The sequence below is a fragment of the Anastrepha ludens genome, chromosome 2 (assembly GCF_028408465.1).
Source record: "Anastrepha ludens isolate Willacy chromosome 2, idAnaLude1.1, whole genome shotgun sequence".
NCBI lineage: Eukaryota > Metazoa > Arthropoda > Insecta > Diptera > Tephritidae > Anastrepha > Anastrepha ludens.
The window spans coordinates 20,616,904-20,643,741 of record NC_071498.1 but is presented as its reverse complement, the minus strand read 5'-3'; the positions used below and the strand labels follow the sequence as shown (position 1 = coordinate 20,643,741).

At 37.3% G+C, this 26,838-nt stretch overlaps 1 protein-coding gene across 1 annotated transcript; it reads right to left on the bottom strand.

The window, feature by feature from the left end:
- Window positions 1-15,070: 15,070 nt before the first annotated feature.
- On the bottom strand, window positions 15,071-20,093 carry LOC128864571 (elongator complex protein 1). Its single transcript, XM_054104304.1, has 6 exons — window positions 19,427-20,093; window positions 17,741-19,366; window positions 16,828-17,654; window positions 16,359-16,769; window positions 15,823-16,178; window positions 15,071-15,751 (listed from the first exon to the last, which is right to left on the bottom strand). The coding sequence occupies exons 1-6, from the start codon at window positions 19,991-19,993 to the stop codon at window positions 15,687-15,689; spliced, it is 3,852 nt and encodes a 1,283-aa protein (XP_053960279.1). The 5' UTR covers window positions 19,994-20,093; the 3' UTR covers window positions 15,071-15,686.
- Between the last annotated feature and the right edge of the window lie 6,745 nt (window positions 20,094-26,838).

The window sequence follows — 26,838 nt, the reverse complement described above, 5'->3', positions numbered from 1 at the left end:
ATATCCATAGTTGAAGCATCAGCAACGTGGAGCTCGAAAACCAATTGCCGCTCGCTTCGCTCACTCATCAACGCAACGGCAAATTGATACTGCTGCATGCACTGAGAGTTTTGTTTACAGCTCCAATAGCTTGATTTATACGGTGTTGTGTGTTATTGTAGAAAAGCAAAGGGGCTGCGAGCGGGAGAGTAACCGCACAACAATTTCGCAATGCAATGCTCCATCCTCCAAAATGCTTGTCGCTTTTTGTTTGTTTACGTGCTTTTTTGTTTGATCGCCCAGCAAAGTCACTAAAAAGTGTTTGCTGGCTGTGATAGCATCACAGAGGGTCGGTTTAGAGTTGAAGTGCACAAAAATATTCTTAGATATACAGTGGCCGACATAACTATGAATACCTTGAAGAAATATTTTGTTATGGAAATAAGTCCGTAAGCTGCTCCTCGAATTTAAGATTGTACACATCATTTTTCTAAGTGTGAGCTAGCAAACCAGCGCCGTTAAAAATGTGCCGTTATCTTTTCACATGGCAGATTCACATGGCAATTTTCAGTAATTGCGTCTCAGTTGCTTTTCGGATTCGACAAAAGTGTGCATACCACTAAAATATCCGCGTGTGTTGTCCTTCGTTTTAAATATTTCCCAAATTCGTAGTGAAAAGGTAATGGAAACAATCTTTTAGTGTTTATTTTACCTTGTATTTTACAACAAATATACTTTTAGCATATTGTAATGCCTAAGTCGAAGGAAATAAGCATTGATTTAAGAAAACTAATTGTTCAGGACCACAAATATGGAATGGGGTATGGCAAAATTGCTAAAAAATATAATAGATGCAAGTCAACCATCCAGAGAGTTATAAAAAGTTTAAAAAAAAAAGGCGGCTTTGCGAGCGCTCCAAGAACAGGTCGGCCAAGAGTAACCAATTCTCGCGATGACACGCAAATAGTAAGGGGAATTAAGAAAGTCCCGACAACTTCGGCAAGGTTTATTAAAGAAAGTCTTCAAATTAATGTAAGCGAGCGAACAATTCAGCGGAGAATTCGTGAAGAGGGGTTTTCTATTCATTACATTTCTATTCATTACACGATTGAAAAAAGAGACATCTCCAAGTCTGCACTATCTTAATGATCTCATCTCACACGAGAGTCCGTCCACAACTTCCTCCAACCACATCTATCACATTCGAAAAAAAAAAACAAAAAACAACATCATTTTCACAATCGACATGAGGGACAACGGAAGCTCTAAGGGAGACTGGAAACTAGGCCTTTCCGGCTCCCAGCTACGAAGAATCGGAGACTGGAAGCCCGTCCTTTCCAGCTCCCAACTATGAAGAATTGGAGATTCACAACCGATTTAATCATATATGTAAATATATGTTCATTTGAGCAAATAATTCGTTTCTTAGCACTGGCAAGGAAACATATTACTCTAGTACATAAGATTTGTAAACTTATTGTTAGTTTCTTATACAAGAAAGATTCAATAAATAAAGAAAAATGGAAAAAAAAAAAAAATTACAAGATCAGGAAACCTTTCATCAGCAATAAAAACATGAAAGCGCGACTAGCATTTGCCAGAAAGTACTTCAATATGCCATTGAGTTTCTGGGAGAGGGTTATATGGAGCGATGAGGGTAAGTTTGAGTTTAAAAATACAAAAAGAAGAGAAAAAGTGTGGCGAAAAAGTAATGAGAGGTTCCAATCAAAGTGCGTGCAAAGCGCAATTAAGTTTGGCGGGGAAGTGTGTTTACCTGGGGCTGTTTTTCCTATAGCGGTATATCAGATCTGGTACATATTGAAGGAAAAATTACTGGAGAGTCCTACGTCAATATGCTAAGCACATTCCTAGAGCCCTCGGCACGAAGAATGGGTCTTGGACACAATTTCATCTATCAACAAGACAACGACCCCAAACATACCAGTCGCGTAACAAAGGAATACTTTAGACAAAACTCAATAGAGCTTTTAGAATGGCCCGCTCAAAGCCCCGACTTAAATCCTATCGAGCATTTATGGCAATATTTAGATGAAAAAATCGATCGATCAAGTTGCCGCTCAAAGAAAGCAGAATTTTTTCAGAAACTGCAAGAGACCTGGTATAAAATACCTGAAGAGCTTTTTAAGAGATTAGTTCACAGTATGCCCCGCCGCCTTTTGGCTGTAATTAACGCAAACGGCAGCAACACTAAGTATTGAGTCATTTGCATAACGTTATTACTTTTACTATTACTAGTAGGGTACAAGGGTACGCAAATTTTGTCGCTACAAGTTTCTGGGCATTTATAAAAAAAAAAATATGAAAATAATATTTTGTTTTTGGAATTGAAATATTTTGATTTGTGTTTTTATAATGATACTATATTATAAATAAATTAATAACTTAATCGAGATTTGAATGATATAATAGGAAAAAGTATTTGTGTTTGAATTTTCCCTTAGGTAGGGTATGCATAGTTATGTCGGCCACTGTATATACAGAATGCGCCATCTTTTACGTCGGTATGAAAACATTGAATAACTTTGAAAAAAAAAAACAACTGATTTGTGTAAGTGAGGTATTTTTATTTGGTTTGGTTATTTACAATTTATTAAAACTATTTTTTGAATACAATATCAATCAAGTGGCCCCCATTTATTAGCAATGACAAGCTGCGATCTTTTTTCTGCGTTTGTCATCACCTTGTCAAGCATTTCGGGTTTTATAGCGTCGATTTCGGTTGTTTCGGTGTAAAGTGATCCATGATTGAAATTGTACTTAATTGACGTATCGAAAACATGTATGCTGAAGTCGATCGTTTGTTAAATGACAGAGTTATTCCGAGTAATTGGAGAGTACATCCTTTGTTGGATGCTTGACCGAGCTCATCCTCCAAATCGTAGAGTATCTTGATCTTGTTCTTCAAATGGAGCTGCGTTCAATTTTATGCCACCTGCGAACGGCAGATGGGTTTTTATGAGGAGCCTTTTCACAGCAGACATACACTCGGCAGTTTGATATTGCCTGACGAAGAGCAACCGCTATTTGAAAAAAAAAACTTTTATAACATTTTGGTTTTCCATGCTGGCAGTGGGTTTCAAACACCGCCCTTACCGAATAGTAAGTAGTCATTTACAAATCTATTCGGCTATGACGAATTTAAATTGAGTGGAAACAAAAGATTTAAGCGACAAACACGATTTTTAAATAAATAAATAAATAACTTCTCTGTAACAATACTTCACCTCTTAAGCAACACTTATTTAATACAATTTTAAATTCTATGAAAAATATCTCAACTTACTTGCATGCCTCCAATTCCACAAACAGCGAAAAGGTCATTAGAAGTAAGAAAAAAAATTGTGAAGTAGGGGTACTCTAATTATAAAAAAACAAAGGTATTACAAACTCTATCGAGGATAAATGAGCAAACATGTGATAGACAAAGGCAAATATTTTTTTAATTTACTGTTCGATCAGAATAAGGTACCGCCACGGATGTATCGCTCATGGTTTTCGGCTCAATTTTAATAAGACAAATTCAATCCACTTATAAAATATTGATTAATTGTAATTGGTTCTATTAATATAAAAAGAAGTTCCTTGTCTAGCTTCGTGATTTTTATTTAAAAACAACTTTTATGTTTCTCGCCCACTGTTCCAATTTTCAATCAACAAGTGTTATATGACACCAGTTTCACGATATGAGTATATATGCGCCCCTTAAAGGCCACTGTACACATCAATATCCGGTCAATAAAGGGAAATTCCATACGAACAAACGAATGGTTATGAAATGCATCAAGTCAAGCGAACATAAACACACACATATTTACAAATTCACAGCTCAACACTTAAACGAATAAACACTGTTAGTGAGTGGTGCATTTGCGAAAAGAACAAAAACCAGTTTGCATACAAATGTCAACATATACATACATACATACATATGTACTATTTACATACCTATAGGTGCATAGTTACAGGTCTCCTCACATGAGAGCATAGATGACTGTATTCGTATGCAGAGAGTGACGACTGACCAAACGAGTTATTGGTGATAAATATGAATACTTTACCTACTGAGGAGAAGTAAATTTGTTGAGTTTCTAGGGTATTGCTTCGCTTCGACGGAGGCGTTACTACCTGCGCAGGGCGGAATAGATGCGACATTATTGCGCGAAAGGAAAACACCATAAGTATGTAAAACTGGCCCTTTAGCAGTCTGGCGCTATACGCCATCTTTGTATGACTCCATTACTGAATTTTTTTTTTTTTGTTTTGTGATACATGGTTTTATTTACTGTATCGCTTAAAATTAAAGTTAGTCCTAAAAGTAAGTTTTTGAATCTTAATCTAATTTAACTGTTAACCCGTTGGGTGGGCTCGTTTTTGTCTTCGTATCTCGTTTTTGTCTTCGTATCACCAAGGGCGGTCAGGTCGTCGTCGACTTCGTCCTTTCAACTTAGATGAGGACGTCCTTGTTTCGAGTTCCACCAGAGCATTTCGAAAAGAGCACCTTCTTTCTGGAGCGTTATTATCTCAACGAGACCTAGCCAGGGCAGTCGCTAAATTTTACAGCTTGTGGTTCCATCTTATTCGATATGCACCTTTCACGCAAATCGGATCATAGATCTTGCGAACAAATTTTCTCTCGATAGCTCCTACTAACCGCCCATCGGTGCTCGTCAATGTCCATGACTCAGCGCCGAACAGTAAGACCGGGAGGATGAGTGAGCTCTTTTTTCGTGCATCGAGACTGGGCTCTGCTTTCCAATTGCCTACCCAGCCCAAAGTAGCACCTGTTGGCAAGAGTTATTCTTCGCTGGATCACTTGGCTGACGTTGTTGTTGGTGTTAATGCTGGATCCCAGGCAGAGAAAGTCCTTGACTACGCCGAATTCGTAACTGTCAATCGCAACCTGCTGCACAATCCACGACGACTTTTTGGTTATTGACATAAGGTACTTTATCTTGCCCTCGTTTACCACAAGACCACAAAGCGGGATGAGTTTTGCGGGGATGCCAAATTCAGATTGGCGACATACAGGTGGTCCCTTATCGTACTGTCGAATGCAGCTTTGTAATCGATGAAAAGGTGGTGGGTGTCGATCTGCTTCTCTTGGGTCTTCTCCGTGATTTGGCGTAATACGAAAATCTGGTCGATGGTAGATTTACCCGGCCTGGAACCACGCTAATAAGGCCCAATCAGTTTGTTGACGAGAGGTTTCAGCCTTTCACCATGTACACTTAATAGGACCTCGTACGCGATACTGAGAAGGCTTATCCCACGATATTTGGCGCGGTTCGTGGAGTCACCTTTCTTGTGGATTGAACAGAGAACGCTAAGATGCCAGTCGCTGGACATGCTTTCATCCGACCATATTTTGCCTATGAGTATTTGTATGCTTTTCGTTAGCGGATCACCTCCGGTCTTGCAGAACTCTGCCGGCAAGCTATCTGCACCCGCAGCTCTATTGTTCTTAGCTCTCTATACCACGCCTTAGTCGGGCGATGGAACGTCGACACCGTCCTCAGAAACTGTGGGGTAGTGCAATTATATCCAGATGATTTTTGTTTTCTTTTCTGTTTTAATTTCGGCCACTGCGGCTTCATTTGTCTCATCAAACCCCATCATCACCGAAGATCGTTCTTTTTATGTGTTAGATCTGTTTCCAAACGTTTTTTGGAAGTATTTTAAACAGAAATCATAACAACAACAACAGCACGTCTATGACTACAAAATGCCTATTCGTGGAATAAGTATACACAAGACGCCCCATTTACCATATTTTTTGACATATTTTATATTGTCCATATTAAACTTATTTGTTTCCTTAATCAGACAATGAATTAAATTGTATAAAATAATAATAAAGCACATCAAAATTATCACCACCAATCGCACTTACAGTTCAAATCATTTATAGGGCGTTTTTTTCGCATCATCGTTTAATCACATTTTGACGCCCCTTCATTGGCAGCAGCAAACATTTTAATTGTTGCATGATTAAATAATGATTTCTATAGAAAAATGTGCGATTGATATGCAAAAGAAATTGATTGAAACGCTTACATTTTTTCGTGTAATTGGTGGTGCAATGGACACCCCCTTTTTAGCAGCGATCACAGCAGATAGGCTACAAAAGAGTGTAAAACACGTGAATTAGCGTGTTGTAAAAAAATGTATATTGCAGCGTTTGGAAAGCGAGATAAAGAGGGAATAACAATTTTTGTATGGAAAGCAATTTTAATAAATCTTAATTTTATTCAAGTTAAAATAGTTAATTGTGCTTGCTTTGTGTGTTCATTTTAGTGTGAATTGCTTAGTCAAAAACGAAATTGGATTATTTGGATTACACTTTTTCTTTCATACATACTTAGATGTTTTTCATCTTCGATAAAATTTAAAAATTTACCGTCCTAACTGCGCTTTTAATGCACTTTTGTAACCACCTCCTTTAACAGAAGATCAGAAATACTCAATACTGTATTTTGCAGTAGATCTCTGAAGGCAGAATTTATATTCAAAATCCAAATCGGTGTGCGGCTTTTGTTTTCCACAAAATGGTGGAACCTACAGTTATACCATCTTCGAACGGCAGATAGTTTTTTATGGGTAGCTCTTTCATGGCAGAAATATGTTCGAAGACGCCTTATTTCTAGACGGGTCGTTTTTTATGTCATCTTTGACATATGTCAAGTAGGCAGATATATTGTACAATTTTGCAGGATAAAACAAGACGTTAAAATTAGAACTGTTCATGAAGCAAATAATTTGTAACAAACTACCAAGTTTTGGTGTTCATGTATAGATATAGTAAAATCTGCAAAGTAGGGGAAAGTGAGAGAGCAAAATGGCATTTCATTTTGAGGGGAAGTTGCAAGTTTTTACTGGATACATTTTTACTTGTAAGAATTTGCAAGTGAGGAAAACAGCTGATCGCAAAGTGAAAATAAACACGAATCCAAATTTGTGCATTGAATCAAAGTTCTAAATTTAAATAAAAATGGTGATTAAAATGGAGAATGTAATTAAATATATTTTAGATAAAATGTGTAAGATTTATTTGAAGTCATATATAATATTAAACAGGAATCGGTGAATGATATAGAGGCATTTGTACTTCTGAACCACAGCCTCCAGTAACCGTTAAGAACAACATATCGTAAAATTCCTGATTTTTTAGTGTGAATAATCGCCCGAGTGAGTCGAAAACTCAATGGCTGGTGAAAAAATTTCAAGATACTGGTTCTGTCGTGGATAGAAAAAGGACTGGCAGGCCAAAAATGGATGCTCTGTTGAGAATTTTGCTGCTGTACCGTAGTGTTGCTGCATAAACTTCCACAACGCAACGTCACGTGAAATGGTTCAAAAAGTGAAGAAGCGACTTGAGCGAAATCCCCGACGAAGTGCCAATCAAATGGCGAAAGAACTGAAAATATCTGACCGTATCATCCGCTGCGTACTGAAAAATTATCTCAAAGTCAAGCCTTACAAGATCCAATATACGCATGATCACACACCAAAGCAGCAACAAGTCAGACTTGTGAGAGTGAAGGAGTTGCTCCGCTTGCCCGAAAGCGGTCAATTTCCGAACATTGTGTTTTCTGACGAGAAAATTTTTCAAATTGAGCAATTCGTTAACTCCTAAAACGAGTTTTGAGTCATCAATTGGCCACCAGGAGGCAGCACCCGCCGCTGTAACCGTAGATGGGCGCTCCCCAATCGTTTTCATCGATCCTGGCGTCAAAGTAAATGAGAAATATTATCGGAAAAGTATTCTGAAGGTTGCTTTGAAGTCGTGTGCAGGCAAACATTTCGGTGGCAGACCATGGACGTTTCAACAGGACTCGGCATCGTCTCACAAGGCTCAAGTGAACCAAAAATGACCAAAAAACAACGTTCCGAACTTCATAACGTCCACACAATGGCTCTTAAATTTACCAGACGCGAATCCGATGGACTATTCTATTTGGGCCATTTTGGAGAGCATGGCCCGGACCAAAAAATTCACTAGCCTCACAAGTCACATTCGGGCAGCTTGCGATTCGTTTCTGGGGCGTCTCAAAACCATAGTCAAGGCAAAAGGTGTACATATCGAGCAAAAGTAAATTGATTCTTAATTTTGTATTATTTTCACACATTTTTTACTTTGAATTGAATAAGAGTAATTTTCCAAACTAAATTTATGGCTTCTTTAATTGGTTAGACTTCGAGGAAATATTGCAAAGACATATAAGAAACCCGGGAGGCACTGTGCAACTGATTTATTGAATTATTTTCTAGTGGAAACATTGTCTTCTACGCTTAGATCAATGTCACAGCTACAATAATTTTTTTTTTTTTAATCGTTTATGTTCGCATATTTTGCTAACAATCGTGTTTTAAAAAAGCGAGCGAATATCGGGCACATACCGCCTGCGATTGACAGATTTAAAAAAAAAATTAAATATTAAATATTTTTTGTGGAAATTCTGTTAGCAAAAACGGAGAGATTTTCAAGAATTTAATTGGGGAAACTGCACAGAAATTTTCTTTATCAAATTTATGAGTTTGTCGTTGTTGTTGTAGCAGTAACTTTGACCTGTCAGTATAGGGTAAATAACCGGTCGACTTCGTCTAGCTCATCTAACGGTAGTCCCAGGAAACTTGCTGTTTCGACAGGTTGGGTCCAGAGGAAGTGGGTTTGATGTCGCATGTGAGAAGGTGGTTAGTGTCGTGCGGGGTGCCTTCACATGCCGAATATATGTTTAGTATGTCGGGGTCGATTCTGGATAAGTAGGAGTTTAACCTGCTAAAGTATCCAGAACGTAATTGTGCCAAGGTAACGCGGGCCTCTCGGGGAAATTGGAGTCCTTCGCTTAAGTGGCAATAGCGGTTGAATGCGCTGAGAAGAATTTTGTCGTCGCTGACGAAAGTGTATGACGGAGGATATTGTTCGATGTATTATGTTTAATCAAATTTCTCATTGATTTTATAAAGAACTAGCATCACCCAGTGGGCTTCGCACCACCATACATAAAATGGTTTTTTTATATCGCAAGAAATTTTTCATATTAAGTTTTCTTTATCGAACTCGTAAAATGTTTAAACAGTTGAATTAGTTGATTTTTTTCATTCAACATACTTTCTAAAGATGTCACAATAGCCTTTTCTGTACTTTTTTAAAATTTGATTGTGGTGGTCACCTATATACAGGTAAGGTGAAAGAGCCGATAAAAACTTGTAATTAAACTTTGATTCTTTAATTTCCATTTCAATTTTTTACGCTAAATAAATTATGCTAAAATAAATAAAGTTAAAAATGTTTTTCCAGTTCCTTGAATGCTCCTGTTTTTATTATATTTTCGCCCAAAATTAATATTAACATAATACACTTACAACCACAACAGTACAACAGAAACGCTCATAAGCGGCTGTGTATTTGTTATTGTTTTTCCCATACAGGCATTTCGTATGAGAGGAAACCATTACTCACATAAAATATCATAACTCAGGAACGGCTGCACCGATTTCAATCAAACTTCACACAAACCACCACCTCAAAGATAGAAAAGAACTCTAAAATTTTTGTGTCAATCGGTTCGGCGGTTCTTGAGTTATAAGATTACCAAGGAAATGTAATATATAACGACAACTTGAAATAACCCAGGATCAGCAGTGTGGTTAGGAATTTCAGCTGATATAAGGCTATCGATTTGATCCGGAGTTATTTACCAGCCAAATTAGTATATGTGCGTGAGCCAATCCCCTTTTCTGCCATTCGATGGAGTACATATGGCAACGCACCTCCCCAAATACATATAATTTCACAATTAAATCCATAAGTGCTTTACATTTTTGCCGAAATGGATACTCATGTGGTTCAAACACATCCTAGGGTTATCCAGGTCCACGTTTTGGTCTATATCTCGAGACCCTAGTTACGGAGGGGCATTAAAAATACTCTATACTATAAAATCATCAGCAGCTTCCATTTGCTACCCATATTGTACAAACACATCCTAGGGTTACCCGGGTCCACGTTTTGGATTATACCTCGAGACCCTAGTCACGGAGCGGTATGAAAAATACTCTATACTATAGAAATCATCAACAGCTTCCATTTGCTACCCATATTGTACGAACACATCCTTAAGTTATCGGGGTCCACATTTTGGGCGATATCTCGAGACCCAGGTCACGGAGCGGCATCAAAAATACTCTATACTATAGAATCATCAGCAGCTTCCATTTGCTACCCATATTGTACAAACACATCCTAGGGTTACCCGGGTCCACGTTTTGGATTATATCTCGAGACCCTAGTCACGGAACGGTATGAAAAATACTCTATACTATAGAAATCATCAACAGCTTCCATTTGCTACCCATATTGTACGAACACATCCTTAAGTTATCGGGGTCCACATTTTGGGCGATATCTCGAGACCCTAGTCACGGAGCGGCATCAAAAATACTCTATACTATAGAATCATCAGCAGCTTCCATTTGCTACCCATATTGTACAAACACATCCTAGGGTTACCCGGGTCCACGTTTTGGATTATATCTCGAGACCCTAGTCACGGAACGGTATGAAAAATACTCTATACTATAGAAATCATCAACAGCTCCCATTTGCTACCCATATTGTACGAACACATCCTTAAGTTATCGGGGTCCACATTTTGGGCGATATCTCGAGACCCTAGTCACGGAGCGGCATCAAAAATACTCTATGCTATAGAATCATCAGCAGCTTCCATTTGCTACCCATATTGTACGAACACATCCTTAAGTTATCGGGGTCCACATTTTGGGCGATATCTCGAGACCCTAGTCACGGAGCGGCATCAAAAATACTCTATGCTATAGAATCATCAGCAGCTTCCATTTGCTACCCATATTGTACGAACACATCCTTAAGTTATCGGGGTCCACATTTTGGGCGATATCTCGAGACCCTAGTCACGGAGCGGCATCAAAAATACTCTATGCTATAGAATCATCAGCAGCTTCCATTTGCTACCCATATTGTACAAACACATCCTAGGGTTACGCGGGTCCACGTTTTGGATTATATCTCGAGACCCTAGTCACGGAACGGTATGAAAAATACTCTATACTATAGAAATCATCAACAGCTTCCATTTGCTACTCATATTGTACGAACACATCCTTAAGTTATCGGGGTCCACATTTTGGGCGATATCTCGAGACCCTAGTCACGGAGCGGCATCAAAAATACTCTATGCTATAGAATCATCAGCAGCTTCCATTTGCTACCCATATTGTACGAACACATCCTTAAGTTATCGGGGTCCACATTTTGGGCGATATCTCGAGACCCTAGTCACGGAGCGGCATCAAAAATACTCTATGCTATAGAATCATCAGCAGCTTCCATTTGCTACCCATATTGTACAAACACATCCTAGGGTTACCCGGGTTCACGTTTTGGCCTATTTTTCGAGACCCTGGTATCCGATTCTTAAAATTTTAAAACACAAACCATCTACTGAATAGTCCAAACAAAGCCTAAAAATTTGGTTTGGATAGGTGAGCCCGTTCTTGAGTTATAAGATTACCAAGGAAATGTAACTTCTTTTTATATATATAGATTCCTATTGATTTTATTAATTTGATTATTTTATTGATAAAAAATATAAATGCTTTCAGCACTAAGCTAGTAAATACAAGGTGGTGCAAAATCAATCATTCAATTTGTTTTTGAATAACTTTTTCTTTTACCATCACTCTCTAGAAAAGACTGCAAAATATTGGTTGGAGTACTGAGAGGACACTGCCTTACCGCACATCACGCAGCTAAAATGGGATTAGTCCAGAGCGATACGTGTAACACAGGCAACGAAGCGAATGCTACGGGTACTTTGGTACACCTACGTTGATACTGGGCTGCTCTTTATGGGTCTCGACAAATGTGCCGAGGATCAACATATTTTTCATCCTTGAAGGATATTGCTAACAAAAGACTCGCGAAGACGTGCATTATGAGTTCCATGTGGTGATATCTTCGACTCCAGTTACATAGCACTGACAACATAGACCCCTGCGACATCTTTTTACATATCAGCCAGCACTACCTAACGTAACCTAACTTTTTTTCTAACAAAAAACAAATTGATTTTGAGTGATGAACATTTTAATTTCGACCTTTACGCGCTCCATTGCTTGTCTGTATACTGCAGCTGTCTAGTTCACCAAGTGTCAAATATGAATGACGCACGACGCTATTTACAAAAATTATAAACTTTCTAATGGGGTGATTAATTTTGCGCCAACTTGTACTTGGAAAGGCATATACAGTAGGGAGCAAAAGTGTTTCCATAGTTAACATTATCAACTTTGTGGGCCAATAAAATGCAAACGAATGAATCAAATCAAAAAAACTTTTTTTTCTAATAATATGTCTTTAAACCTCAACAAATTGCCGTATATGATAAAAATAAAACAGAATCCGTAAAATATTCAAACAAAAAAAAACCAAAACAACTCCCATGTGTACAATTTTGAACTTGCCGTTATTCTTACTTTTGTTTGATTTCTTAATTATCTTTTCAGCAATAGACATGCGGTTTTACCATTATATGTTTTGTTTGTTCATTCTTCGCAAGTGTGAAAAAAAATAAACCAGCTCTATCCGAGAAGAATGTCACGGCTCGATTGAAATTTGCCCGGGAACACAGAAACTGGACTCTAGATGACTGGAAACGTGTTATCTGGTCAGAGGAATCCAATTTCAACCGTTTTCAGTCGGATGGCAAGCAATACTATTGGCATAGGCCCGGCGACAAGCTTCAAAAACACCATGTGAAGCAAACCGTCAAGCATGGAGGAGGCAATGTCAATGTCACATTGGACCATTACAAAAAATTGATGGTATAATGTTAATAGAAGACTACCTCAATATTTTGCTAACCCAACTATCAAATTTTCTGGACAAGTGTGCATATCCCAAAGAGGAAATTACTTTTCAACAAGATGGGGACCCGAAGCACACTGCCAAAATTGTCCGCGAATGGTTAAAAAGCCAAAATTTTAAGTCCCGGCCTCAATTCGATTGAGAACCTGTGGTCAATCGTGAAGCGACGGCTCGGGCAATATCAATCAGCGCCATCCAACCTAGACGATCTTTGGAAGCGTGTAGAACTGGAGTGGAACCGAATTCCAAAAGAAACCATAGAGAACTTGGCCGAGAGTATGCCAAACCGAATAAAATGTGTAATAGCTAATAAGGCTCTGTGGACAAAATATTAATTTCATATCATATTTCTTTTTGTTCACTAAAGGTGCAAAATTGTACACATGCGAGTAGTTTTGGTTTTTTTTTGTTTGAATATTTTGCTGATTCTGTTTTGTTTTTATCATATACGGCAATTTGTTAAAGACATATTATTAGAACAAAAAGTTTTTTTGATTTGATTCATTCGTTTGCATTTTATTGGCCCGCAAAGTTGAGAATGTCAACTATGGAAACACTTTTGCTCCCTACTGTATATATAATAATTGACGCTTATACCCTTTATTGGGTGTTTGGCCGAACTCCTCCGCCCATTTATGTTGTGCGTCTTGATATAATATTTTTCCACAAATGCAGTTCTATGCCGACTCCAAACGGCAGATGATTTTTTATGATAAACTTTTTCATGGCAGAAATCTACTATTTCTTAATTTTGGTGTTTCACCGATATTCGAGACTAAGTTCTATCTGTGAATTCCGAATGGTAGTCACGCACCAACCCATTCGGCTACGGCGACCGCCGTATTAGTAAAAATATTTGTTTGGAAAGGAGCTACAGCTGATCTCCGGGAGCTCCTCTTAAAAAAGACGTTTTGCGGTGACCACTATATCTCTGAACTGGATCCTCTGAAATGAAAAAACCAAACAGATTTCGTTAAAGTAAGTTAAATCTTGTGATTAAGCGAAGGAATAAGTAAAATAAACTTTTTTGAGAAAATGGCGGTTTCTCAGGACAAAAATCGATCTTTGATCAAAATTTCGGCCTTAAATTGTTTATTAAAAAAAAATTATCGGTGAGAAAAAATCTTTGATTAATTGCTAAAAAATATATTTAAGAAGAAATCGATTTTTTTTTAATTCTAACTGTATACAAGTTTAACCCTTAAGGGGTTATACGCAGTTATGAAGCAAATAAAAGACGGGTTGTCAAGGATTTATCCTGAAGAAACTTCAGAATATTTTAATTTGAAAACTTTTGGCGGTTATAAAAGCATCCTTCAAGAACGTAACAAAGTTTTTTATTTATGAAAATGTTGATTATAGAGCGCGCTGCAGGCGATTTCTGGAACCTCCTTTAAAAAAAGACGATTTACGGTGTACATCGTAACTCAGGATTGGATTATCTGAAATCAAAAAACCAAACAAATTTTGTTAATATATTAGATTATCTAGTAATTAATCGTTCGGCTAATCAAAATAGTGAATTTTCACAAAATGGCAGCTTTTAAAAGAAATGATTTCGATTTTTACGTTAAAATTTGGCCGTAAATTGATTATAAAATGGAAAATAAGTATCAGATTTACAAAAGGAACGATTAATTACTAGAAAATGTATCTTTAAAGACTGAGTTAAAACGGTTGACCGATCAAACAAGCCGTTTTCGAGATATCGTGTACACCGACTTGAAAAATGCCGTTTTGAAAAAAACACGTTTAAAGTTTCAATACCTACCTTAAAACGTGCCGAGGCATCTCTACATATTTAGGTATAACTCCGAAAGTATTGCTTAGATCTACTTCAAATTTCGTACGTATACTTTTGAATATGTGTACATTACAAAAATGCAATAAAAAAAATCGATTTTTTTGAAAGTCATAACTGCGTATAACCCCTTAAGGGATTTTGTATAATCAAATGTGTTACTAAGATTTGACTACGCCCTTGGTACAACTTTTATTATAAATAAAACAAATTTCAAAATATTTTATATACATTTCCTTTTAAAATCAGAATTATGTTCATCATATAATTATTATTATCTTCAATTATTTCGCAGTATAAATTTTTGGGCAAACAACTTATTATTTTGTTATTGGAAATTATGCAAAATATTAAAACTCCAATTAATTGGTGAAAGTAATATAGGAATCTGTATATTTGCACGGTGTTAGTTATAATTTTTTTCTTAAAAACATCGATTTTCACGGTTGCCCAACTATCGCCAGACATCCATCAAACAACGCACTCAATCAGTAGCATGCCAGTTGAGCAGTATTTGAAAAAAAAAATAAAAACATTTCATTAAAAAAAAAGAAAAACATTTCATTAAAAAAAAAGAAAAACGATTCATTAAAAAAAAAAAGAAAAACATTTCATTAAAAAAAAAGAAAAACATTTCATTAAAAAAAAAGAAAAACATTTGCATAATTTTTCATTTAACATAAAAGAGTTTCACTTTCTGTTTTCATCAACTACGTCTGCACCAAATTTAACGTAAACATTGCAATTATATGCATACACATATTTTTATTATTACAATGTTTTACTGTTGTTGTATACGTATACATTTGTACATAAAAATGTTGCTTGTAAATACAAATTTGATTAATTACTAAAGTACTTTACGCTAATTTATGCTATGCTAGACGATTAGACACCAGACCAACCAAAGTGCGCATGCTTGCAGCTAAAGATGTTAGTGATTGGTTGGTTAATTTGATTTGTATGTATCGTGCACGCTTAAGCCAGTATTTCACACTTCCAATCAATAAGATTTATTTGCGGCTTGAAACGCTTCTGAGGAGCTGATGAGAGTGGAAAAAAGGTTTTATTTTATAAAGTGGAATTTGTTTTTAAGTGCCATCACCGGACTTACCTAACACAGCGTAGCGTTGCTCATTTTGCAGTTGTGTGTAATCGGTGTAAGGTGTTGGTTTGTACTGCATTGCTTGCGTATTCACCATTTCGTCTGTCCATATCGCATCGAAGGAGTCTTGCATCAACGTCAATAAGTGACCGTATTGCGTTTGCAGCGCCGCAGCCACTTCATCCAGCTGCAATTCAATTAAGGCTTTGCATGTGTCACGCATCTGTTGCTGCTGATTAGCCAACTTCATGACTAGATTATACAGCGCGTCGATAAGCGCGATGTCTTCGAATGGATTGCCCGGCTTGAGACTTAGCAATTTTCGTTCGTGCTTTCGCCGATTCTTGCTCGAGCGGAATGTTTTGCTGTGAAGTGAAGCAAAATTAATTAAAGTGATATGTGTAGATATTAATATAAATTTGTGCAAGTACATTTATTGAAAAAAAGATGCATTAAAATACAAATAATGTTGCTGCTATTAAGCTAAGCATTCAGGCATGCAACAAAATTAAATCAAAAACAAAGAAAGTGATTGCATTGCTTACCCAGTGCCTTGCGAGCTACCCGTGTAGCGTGATGAGCGCAAACTGGTAGTGTCAGACAGCAAATCTGCCTCGTCAATATCTGGCTGATCATAACAATTCACGAGTCCATCGCGCTTTTGTTGCGCCAACACACGCACATCATGCAAACGTTGTTTGTGCTCAACGAAGAGCTTTTCATCATCAGCCAACTGCTGTGCCAATTGCTTGCTGTATGCAATCAAGTCTGGCTTTACGACCTCATCTAGTAAATCGATCTCTTGACAGTGCATGCGGACTTCCAGAATCGCTGCCAAATAGAGATTACCCTTGAGCAGGCATTGCAGCGCTTCTTTAAAGTTTGTGCCATACGTTTTGAGCAGCTGATGGGCAATGTCGTACCGACCTTGCTCTTGCAGCGCCGATACCATGGATCTAAAAAACACAAGTAACAAACAATTTAGTATATTAAATGCGTATGCCATCTTCTTACAATGCCGCCGTCGCTATATCCTTTCCATCCTTTTGCGCCAGCATCAAAACACGCCGCCAATCCAATACGTTTTTGGCGCTGAGCAACGCTTGTGTGAGATTGCCGCCACGCTCGTACATAATACTCGCACTTTCGAGCTCATTCTTAGCGCGCAGATAGTCTGCAAAAGCTAAACATATCTGTCGCTGGCATTCGCGTAAAGAATGTTGCCCTTCTTTCGCTTCATTTTCTTCTACATCTATTTTGTAAAACTTCAATGCCAGCTTATACAGCTCGTGCAGCTGGATGAACTCCAAAGCTATGGAGAATTTTTCAACGCCACATTTGGAGATATTTTCCAGCGCCTTTTCATAGCGCTTCAAGTGCTCATCGATTTTGAATCTGCGATAATTCACCTCCAGCTGTTTTAGTTCATTGAGGAATGGCAAAAATTCCTTCGGATCTTTTTGCGATTTTTGCGCGACAAAAAGCACCAGACCAAAATCGTACGTGCCTAGGGCGACATTATACAATTCATTTACATCGACTAGGTAGAGTAAATATTTGAGCGCCTCCTCGGCTGCTTCTTGCACCGGGCCCTCGGACTGTTTCGCCAATTCAATTTGCTCTTTCTTCACTTGCCAAATCAATTGGAGCGCTTGCTCCAGTTTGCCTGTTTTCACATACGCCGTAATGATGGGCAATCGAAAACGTTCTTTATTAATTTCCGCCATACGCGCGCACAACAGCGCGCAGAGGTATGCCACTTTGGATTCGATTTTGAAGCCATCGGGATATACTTGGTGAGCTGCGGTGTAGTTGCTTGCGTACATTGTTTTCGAAAAGTCCTTAAATGAAAATACAAAAAAAAAAGAATATTCAAAAATACTCAAAGTTAAGACAAAAGTTAAAAGACACATCGATCTACACTTACCTCGTTCTGCAGATCAGTCAGGAATAAGTTCAACCAATTCGGATTCGTGATCTGACTCAAGAAGATAGTTACGTTTTGCACAAAGCTTATCATATTATGATCACAAAGAATATTCAAATTTATGCGTTGCTTTCGCAATATATTGAAAGCTTCACTGTAGCGTTTTTGATCCAATTGTTTTCCGATAATCTCCAGCGCCAGCACACGCGGCGAAATAACTTCCAAATTACCACGCGGCATTTGTAGCACGACACGCGCATCATTCGCCATAGTTGTAACGATTCTGCCGCCACGCTCCATATTGCGTCTGTAAACGTGTTGGCGTGTGGACAGTAGCACGAAATTCAATTCAGTCAGTTTAGTATAGGCTAAGTAGTTGCCTGCCAAGCAGAAGGATGTCACGTCGCCGGACACTAGCTCGCTGTCAATATATAGGCGCCGATTTTGTAGTAAAGCAATAAGACACTCAGACTCCGCTGACTGCGTTTGATGCCACTCCAGCTGCAATGCGGCTTGCTCCAGTTCTTGGTATGTTTTGTCCAATTTGAGCGTAGTATCGTTTTGTTGTGATAGTTGCTGAATTTTTCCATCCGTAGTTTGCACAAAGCACTGCTCCAATGTAACAAAGCCCATGCAGCTGCAAGCCGCGTTGGAGTTCAGCTGTAAGGCAGTGACCACGTCATAGGTTTTCGCTCCAGCATCCAATATAAGCAAAAGCACTTTGCTCTTTTCATTAACGTTAACGGTTGCTACTAAGTAGTTTTCATCGAACCAAAACAAGTTGCCCAGCTCCGATGGTGGTGTATTGTACTCTCCCAAATATGTTTGTAGCTTTTCTAAAACGCAAACTTTTTCAAAAGCTAGTGAATTCTCAACATGGTTCGCTATAAACAGCTGCAGCTGCTTATCGGCGTCGTAAATGCACAACTGCAAATTTCCGTTATTATTTCTTGAAATGACACATGCGTTGATGTACGTATCTGACTCAATTTCTTTGCTACACATTGGCGGTGGCACAATTGCCTTGGAAAAGTCAGTCAATAGCAGCTTTTTACCGTCGATGACAGCCACAATGCCACTGCGCGCATAGCGATCGAAATCGAATCGCCAGCGGTAAATTAGGTATCTACCACTTTCTAGCCACACGTGCAAAGTCTTTTCCTCGCCTATTCGTTGGTCCCAGCAGTGGTATGCAATAGGATCCGTTCTGTCAAAAGTTAGCACCTGCTTTAGATACCAATGGTAATTTGCGATCGTATAAAAGTACAGGCGTTGCTTTTGCGCTGTTGAATCTAACGTTTCGATTGCGAGTATGTCTGAATCGTTACTCCAACGCAGACTGCGTATGGACTCGTCGATCAATGAGAACGGCAGTACGATTTCACGATGCCGCAAGCCATTCTTTTCAAAGAGAGCGACGGTGCTTTTATTGGGAAACATTTGAGGCACTGCAATCCAAGTGCCTGAAGGTCGCCATGCGATCGGTGGTTGCAAATCATTCCAACGCTCAGATATATATGTCAAATCGCCTTCTTTATTGAACACTTTGAACATGCGACCCGCTTCAGAATTAACAAATGATACGGCAAAGTAAGCGCCATCTGCGCGCCATGTAATATTTACATCCTATGCAAAAAAAAACATATTAATATTAAATTATTTCTCAAACAAAAGGAATATACTAACTTGTGGCAGTTCCTCTACTTTCGCCGGTGGCTTGAAATCGTTTCTCGTTTTAGCGGCTGCCTTACCTTTCGTACCATGAAATTGTGTTTCCTTTTTACCCCAGCCTACATTAACGAATTGGCTGTCGGGATCGCATTGTTCCTCCAACACATGCTCGGTTATGACGTCGTAGGTGCTAGTCATAACAACAACATTGCCTGAATTTGTTATAAAAACAGCAACTTCCTGATCAGGACTCCATGCCATGCACTGCAAACCTACCCCACAAAAAGTGCACTCGTTGATGGTTCCGGTGCTGGGTGAAACAGCGAGTACTTCCCCTGCCTGTGTGGCCAGGCAAATCTCATTATTTAGCGCCAAATACTCTGCTGCTACGATACCAGGAACGGAGGCTATTTCTTTTATGCTCCCGGTTGAAGTTTTTACTTCGTTCACTTCAGAATCTGTCACTACATAGACAAGTGTATCAGCCTCCTTTCGGCTTGCGTTTGGATCCAGTAGCAGGTATTTAACATTGGACACTTTTAAGTCATGTTGTTTGCACGACTGCAACTTGAGGTTACGCATAATTTAGAAAATTACTAATTACTTTCTTAAATTACGCATACAAAACACGACTTTAGTGTTCACAAAGTGGCAACAGTACAGATATGCTAAAATGAAAATTGCGCAAAACGTGCACAGATGTCATATTGTTCTCATCAGATGGGTTTGTTTTGACAGCAGGCAAAAGGGCGACATCTTATGGAGAATAGCCACACAGTAGCCGCTTAGTTGTCCACAAATTTATTTTGTGATTATAGCAGAGCCAGTACTCAAAATGCAGTTTTATTATAATATAATATATATTACGAGTCATATTTTCTTCAGAACATCAGTTTATTTTTACATCTTTTTTACAGATGTCTTTAAGCTTAAATTATATAAATTTTATTTTTTCCAAGTATTTTATTTTTGTTAAATTTTCAATATATTTACCAGTGGTTTTACAATAAAACTTTCTTCGTGTGTATTTAAAATAATCATTTTATTTTTTGTTTGTTTATTCTGAGTTTGTTCGTATTAAACCATTCATTAAGCCAGTCGATATCACTTGTTATTCTGAACTTTCGGCTTTTGCGTAGATTAAGACACACGGCCGTTTTTTCCGTCGTTCTTAGATTGCGTCTTTGATTTAAAAAACAACTTAAACCAGATAGTCTCATTACCTTCAACGCCATACAAGTATAATTTTTGTAGCAAAGCAAGAATATTGCTATTATTTTTTCTTTTATTACAATATTGGATAATTAATTGTGAGCCACCTTGTTATAAGTTAATATCAAGCCAAATCTTTAATCTCCTTGGCTTTGCGTTCGTAAATTAAACTGCTTTTCTTAATTTTTGAATTCATATTTAATTCCAGCTTTTTGTTCATTTCACACATTAAATTAAGATTATTTTTCTAAACATGTCATGAATATGTCATAGCTTTTATGACAAGGCGCATTCAATAAATTGATGGCACTAGACCAACAACAATGTTCTCTACGTTTGATTGTCAAAGCAAAGTATTGGGAAACTAGAAAACAAATAATGAATTCGCTTTGTTTCATTCTGAGCTGACAGCCACCTGGACACGGCGAAAGAAAACAAAACAAATCAGCTGATTTACCAACACCACCTTTAATAGATGCGCCTTAGTTTTACAGCTACAAAATCACTATCACTATCACTACTTTTTTTCGAACAGTTTATTGGGTTGTATTGTAGCGTTAAAGTTGCTGTTTGTGAGTGTGTGCGCTTTTTGTTGGAAGTGTATTGTGGGTATCAACTAATATATTAACTAACATATCGAGCCACCCGTTCTTACTGAGTTTGAGAAACCGATGAGTAAATAGAATATATGTACTTTTTATTTGCACAGAAGATATAAGCAAGAAAATGTTTAATGCTTAATGCTATAATGAATTGATAAACTACAAGCGTAAAAATTGTTCGAATAGCATAGCAAATTATTATTATTATTTTTTTTGTGCAAAACTAAACCTTTTCAAGCTACATCATCGTGCACAATGGTCGTCTGGGAAAATATGTACAAAATAGCGTTGAAACATTATTTTCTTATATCAAATTTAGATATTTTAATTCCCAAGAATCATAGAATACGCGATTGCGCCTTCCGAATTCGACGTGTCGTAAGAGCCCATGAATAAACAAACAAAAGGAAGGGGAATTACTTGTTTGTAAAGACGATGAGTAGACGAAAGCAATGGAAACCACCAAGCACAAGAAATTATACGTGCATACACATATTTTCTTGCCACGGTGTCTTCCGCATAGCAAAGAAACTGCATCTAGAGGCTTTGCATTAATTTATGCTTTCACAATTTAAGACACGGCACTTCGTTCTCATTAGTTTGATTAGTTAATTTCTCCTACTGTTGTTTGTTTTGACCGTGTGCTTTGTATTGCCAAGGGAGCTGACGTCAGACTTGTCAAAATCGCGAAAAAAGTATCTGTCTTTTAATGGCGCCACCTTAGATACTCAATTCGCCTTGCTTAATTCCAAGTCGAATCTATACAAGGTGTCGTTACTAGAGCAGCTCATCATTTGGTGGTTTTAAAGTCAAAGTGATCTGGTTTTTTAATGTTGCTTTGTTTGTTTATGCTCTGATTGCAAGTTTGACATTCAAATCACCATATTGAAAAAAATATTCTATATGAAAATATTAGTGTTGCTCTAGTAAATTCTGCTTTCATAGATTTGCCTGGGTTAATTCTAGAATCCAAGCAGATAACTTAAATAAATTCTGTTGTGTGGCAGCATTATTTGTGGAACTGGCAGCTAATACACGAACCTTCCGCTTATTTTACCAATTAAGTTTTTTTCCTTATTTGCCATTGTCCAATGAGTGGTGAATTAATTTTCATAGGTTGGTAGTACTGGAGGCGTGTAAGTTATTTTCTGCAAAGACGGCACGAAAATATTCGTTTCTGTGAATTTACAGACGCATTAACGCTTCGAAAATATAATGGAATTGTTATTTAGCGTACTTGTGTTGTTTGATATATAAAATTCAGCCAAAGAAGAGTTAAGGATAAAGTGTAAATTCATATTTGTTAAATTTCGTGGCAGAAGACAAGGTGAAGAATTACGGTGGGTTGTCTTTCGCCTGGTTTTTTCAATTGCTTTTACCTTATTTTTCCACTTGTAATTATCCACTGTTGTAAGGTGTGCAGCAATGAAGACATGAAGAGTATAGCGAATAAACGAGAAAAACGAGACGGTAACGCGAATGCAAACGTTGTGAAAAAAGAAAAAATAAATTATGTGAAAAATTCCACAACGACAGCAAAAAAAATTAAATAATAAGCCTATAAGATACGTTGAAATGGTAGAGCGAAAGCGATGCTACATTGCAAAAGAAAAGTGTTTGTTTTGTGTAAAATTTAAAGTAAGTGTGCAAACAAAATATACTTTGCAAATAACAAAATCCCAAGCTAAAAGTGAAGAAATCTCACATTATCAAGGTAGCCTCAGAAATACATACTGGGAAACTGAAAATTGAAAGGTGCAACTTCAGCGTAACACATCAATAACAAGCAATAAGGTAAGACCAGTTAAAATAGTCGAGCAAAATAAGTGTAGACGTATTTTGATTATGGCTTTGGGTTGGAACACTGCCAGCCATGGCCGCTTCAATTCACGTACATGATTGCACCCGAAATTTTCTTGTAAGATTCCACATTTTAGCGCGTGAAAATAATTAGCAGGCTCCAGAGCTACCGCAGTTCAGCAGCCACCGCTTCTTTAAATTACACGCAATTATAAAGGTACCAAATGATGGGCGAGAGTGCCACAATGGTTTTGGTTTCTGCGCTAAATTGTGTGGTCACAAATACTCGTTCGCTAGTCGTCTATAGGGGTGAAGGTGTAACCGGGGGTATTATGGGCAGCAAATACTACCGGAAACAGGATATTCGAAGAAAATTTATGACAGCTGTGAAGTAATCATTTCATCTTCTTTCTATAATCACAGCTATACACATACATACACACATACATAACTCTAAATGTGTATGACGTCCGGCGGACGATTCAGCCACTTCGGAACTCATTCATCAGTGTCACAGGCGTACGAGCAATACAGGCGAATCAGAGAAGTGTAAAAGGAAACTGGGCAGATTGGCGGAGCCACAATAGCAAAAATAAAACGACATCCAAACAGGATGCGATGGCTACGACAACTTCGTAGTAGGTTTTACGAATATTCCGTAAATTCTTTGCTTCTGTCATTACATCTTCGTCAACTTACGCGCACTAACGACGGCAGCAACGATGTTTATATACTATTGGGTGGCAGATTGCGCGTCAAAGGAGGCGCGCTTACGAAGGCTGTGCTGAAGAGGGAGTGTGTGTAGCCTTGTGCAGCATTGCCATAGCTTTTCCCATTTTACATTAGTATTTCTGCAGTGGGCGTGCCTATTACATTTTCAAAGAACGCGTTGTGGTTTACTTCCTTTGACAACGATTTCTACGAGTATAAAATCTGGTATTTTTAAGAAATTGGCATGAATTTGGATGGTATTAAAAATAGCAACAAAACATTCTCTGCGTTCATTTGCTTGTGAAGAATACTACTGGAGTTCTTTGCTGGAAATAAATATATTTTTCATTCTCGCGAATCTGAGGGATTTCCGGAGCCAAAAAAATATTCTTATGCTAAAGGCTTATTTTCACGAAGATAAGATGATATGATAAGATTATTCAGACAAAACGAATACATTTAGGTAAGGTATATCTGGCTGATCTGAATAGATCTCACCTGGACCACAGGTATTCGTAGTGTTGTCAGTGTTGTTGGAGACGAATTACGTTACCGGAACGACCCGGATTTACTATATATGCGGCCAGGGACTGCCACTCCAGCGGCACTCCCCGTACATGTATGGGAAATGTTTTTGCTGCTACAAGAAACGAAATTAATATTAAACATTAACAAAATATACTTTTGAAGAGAATGGTGAGTAAGCTTTGAAGGCCATGCAACGTTTTGGGCATTTTCGTTCCGAGAGAGGTATAAACAGATATAACGAAGAGGAAAAGGAAAAGGAGAGAGAGTTATACTTTATATACATCTTAAATACACTTAAGGCTATTTTCCCTGAGTGTTTTTTTTTTTTTTTTTTTTTTTTTTTTTTTTTTTTTTTTTGTTTTAGTTTTTTTTTTTAGTTTTTTTTTTTTTAAGTTTTTTTTTTTTAGTTTTTTTTTTTTTTAGTTTTTTTTTTTTTTTTAGTTTTGTTTTAGGTTTTGTGCTTGCTAATTTCTAGTGAGAAATAACACTACCTACTTTTTAGCACTTGTTTGTTGGTGCAAACTTGTAGGAAATATATTTTTTTTGGTGCCTACTTTTTGGCGTTATATTTCCTTGGTGCCTACTGTTTGGGGCGTTTTTTGTCCCAATTTTTTTGGCGCTTTTTTTGTTTTTGGTACCTACTTTTTGGCGCTTATTTCCGTTTCCTGGTTAGTGCTTGTGCGTACTACTCCTGGGAGTAGTGTGCGTTGTTACCACGGTTTGTGTCCGGCGTTTACCTACACCGGTCGATCCTTCTCCGTTTTTTTTAAATTTTGTCTATTTGTATTCTCTGCAAATTTAGATATATATTCTTTCTCTCTCTCTCTCTCATTCTCTCTCGGGTCTCTCCCTCTTTCTTTGTCTGCCTTGAAAGTTTCACTTTGTTATGTGTACTACGCTACACGCACTGTTTTTATTCATAATTATTTATTCTTAATATTATTTTTCAATTTGATACATTTTTATGGAAGTGTTTCCGAAAAATCATATATAATTGGCGCGTACACTTCTGTTAGGTGTGTAGCCTAGCTCCTCCTCCTATTTGAGATGTGTGTTTTGATGTTGTGCCACGAAAAAATCATACATATTCGTTTCTGAAAATGTATTTATATTATTTAATACAAATACCCAGCGGCTCATAAATATAAAATCCCCAGGTATTTAAACACACCTTGAATGCGATGCCATAGCGAAATGAAAGAATATAGATCTCGGATTGTTACGGCTAGGTTAACGGCACATACGCTTAGTTGTACCCAGTTCTATCCTAGGTTTATTGAGAATTAGGTTACTGTGATGAATAGAGAGCAAACCTCTGCCTTTTCCATTTAATTTAATTTTTAAATCGCCTCATATAAATGAGCAATTCACGTCAGCGAGGCGCAGGATATTTATTTGTTCAATAGTCTGCGGAAAACTCACCATTTCGGTAGTCGATTTTCAGAGTTTTACGATCGTTTCTGGCCTCCATGACTAGACTTCAATGGCAGCTGCCAGACACACACATGTCGTTCCCACGACAGTCGGGCCACGTTGCCGGTATGACCCGGATTTATATCCGTCGCAAGGTTGTTACGCCAACAGCAATTGTTGGGGGACATTTTATGCTGCTAGAACAACAAAATTGTTAATAGAACACCCAAGCAAACCTTCTCATGCAGCTTTAGTGAACGTAATAATTGTTTTTCATTAGTAATTAAATATTTTGTGTATTATTTTATTTACTAAATATTAATTCTTACCAATTGGTTACTTATACAGTTTAAGAGGAATTTTGTGGATAAAAAAGTAAGCGATAGAAAATTGGGTGATCCGTCAAAGCAGTGTAAATACAATCAGTAGGGATTTTTCATAGAATTATTTCATTTATATATCAGTAAAAAGATTAGTGTATGAATTCAAATGTAAACAATTAGAAATTTAACAAATATTTGTTTTGTTTTGTTTGGAAAGGGAGCAGAGGTATCAAATGCATTGAATGAAGTTATTGCCCTATAATGACCTCAGTTAATGAAATAATACATTTATAGATATATTTACAAACACCTCTTTTTGGAGTAAACAAATGACTTTTATTATTATTGATGAGTATTCCAGTTTTTTGGACATACATACTACAAAACTTTTGTTTTATACAAACATACAATATATATATTTTTATTATACACGTCGGCCAATTTTATTGTGTTGTGAATTTAGCAGGAGCTTTTGTATATATATTACGTTTATTTTTTAATAACTATTGTGTTATTTTTTTAAAATGTTGATTTGTTGCTGCACGGCATTTTCTAAGGTCAACTAGATGATAAATAATTTTACATTAATGAAAAAAGAAAACAGCCAATCATTTGGAATATAAACTAGGCATATGTGTATATATGAAATGAAGGCAAATAATGCAAAAATCAAATTCAAACAAATCCACACAATTCCATATGTATAAGTATGTAGGCATGTACGTGCACACAAAAATGGTAAAATCAATTTTACCAGTTTTTTATGAGAGAAAAAAGAACTAAACAAAATAAAAGTGGTTTTACAAAAACAGAGACGCGCTAAGTCAGTTCAAATAAT

What these genes read in the sequence shown, in the direction of transcription:
- LOC128864571 (XM_054104304.1), bottom strand. Translation starts at nt 19,993, where the DNA reads ATGCGTAACCTCAAGTTGCAGTCGTGCAAACAACATGACTTAAAAGTG. An exon ending in AAGTAGAGGAACTGCCACAA is followed by an intron (nt 19,367 to 19,426) that starts GTTAGTATATTC and finishes TTTTTTGCATAG; the next exon opens with GATGTAAATATTACATGGCG. An exon ending in GCAACGCTACGCTGTGTTAG is followed by an intron (nt 15,752 to 15,822) that starts GTAAGTCCGGTG and finishes CACTCTCATCAG; the next exon opens with CTCCTCAGAAGCGTTTCAAG.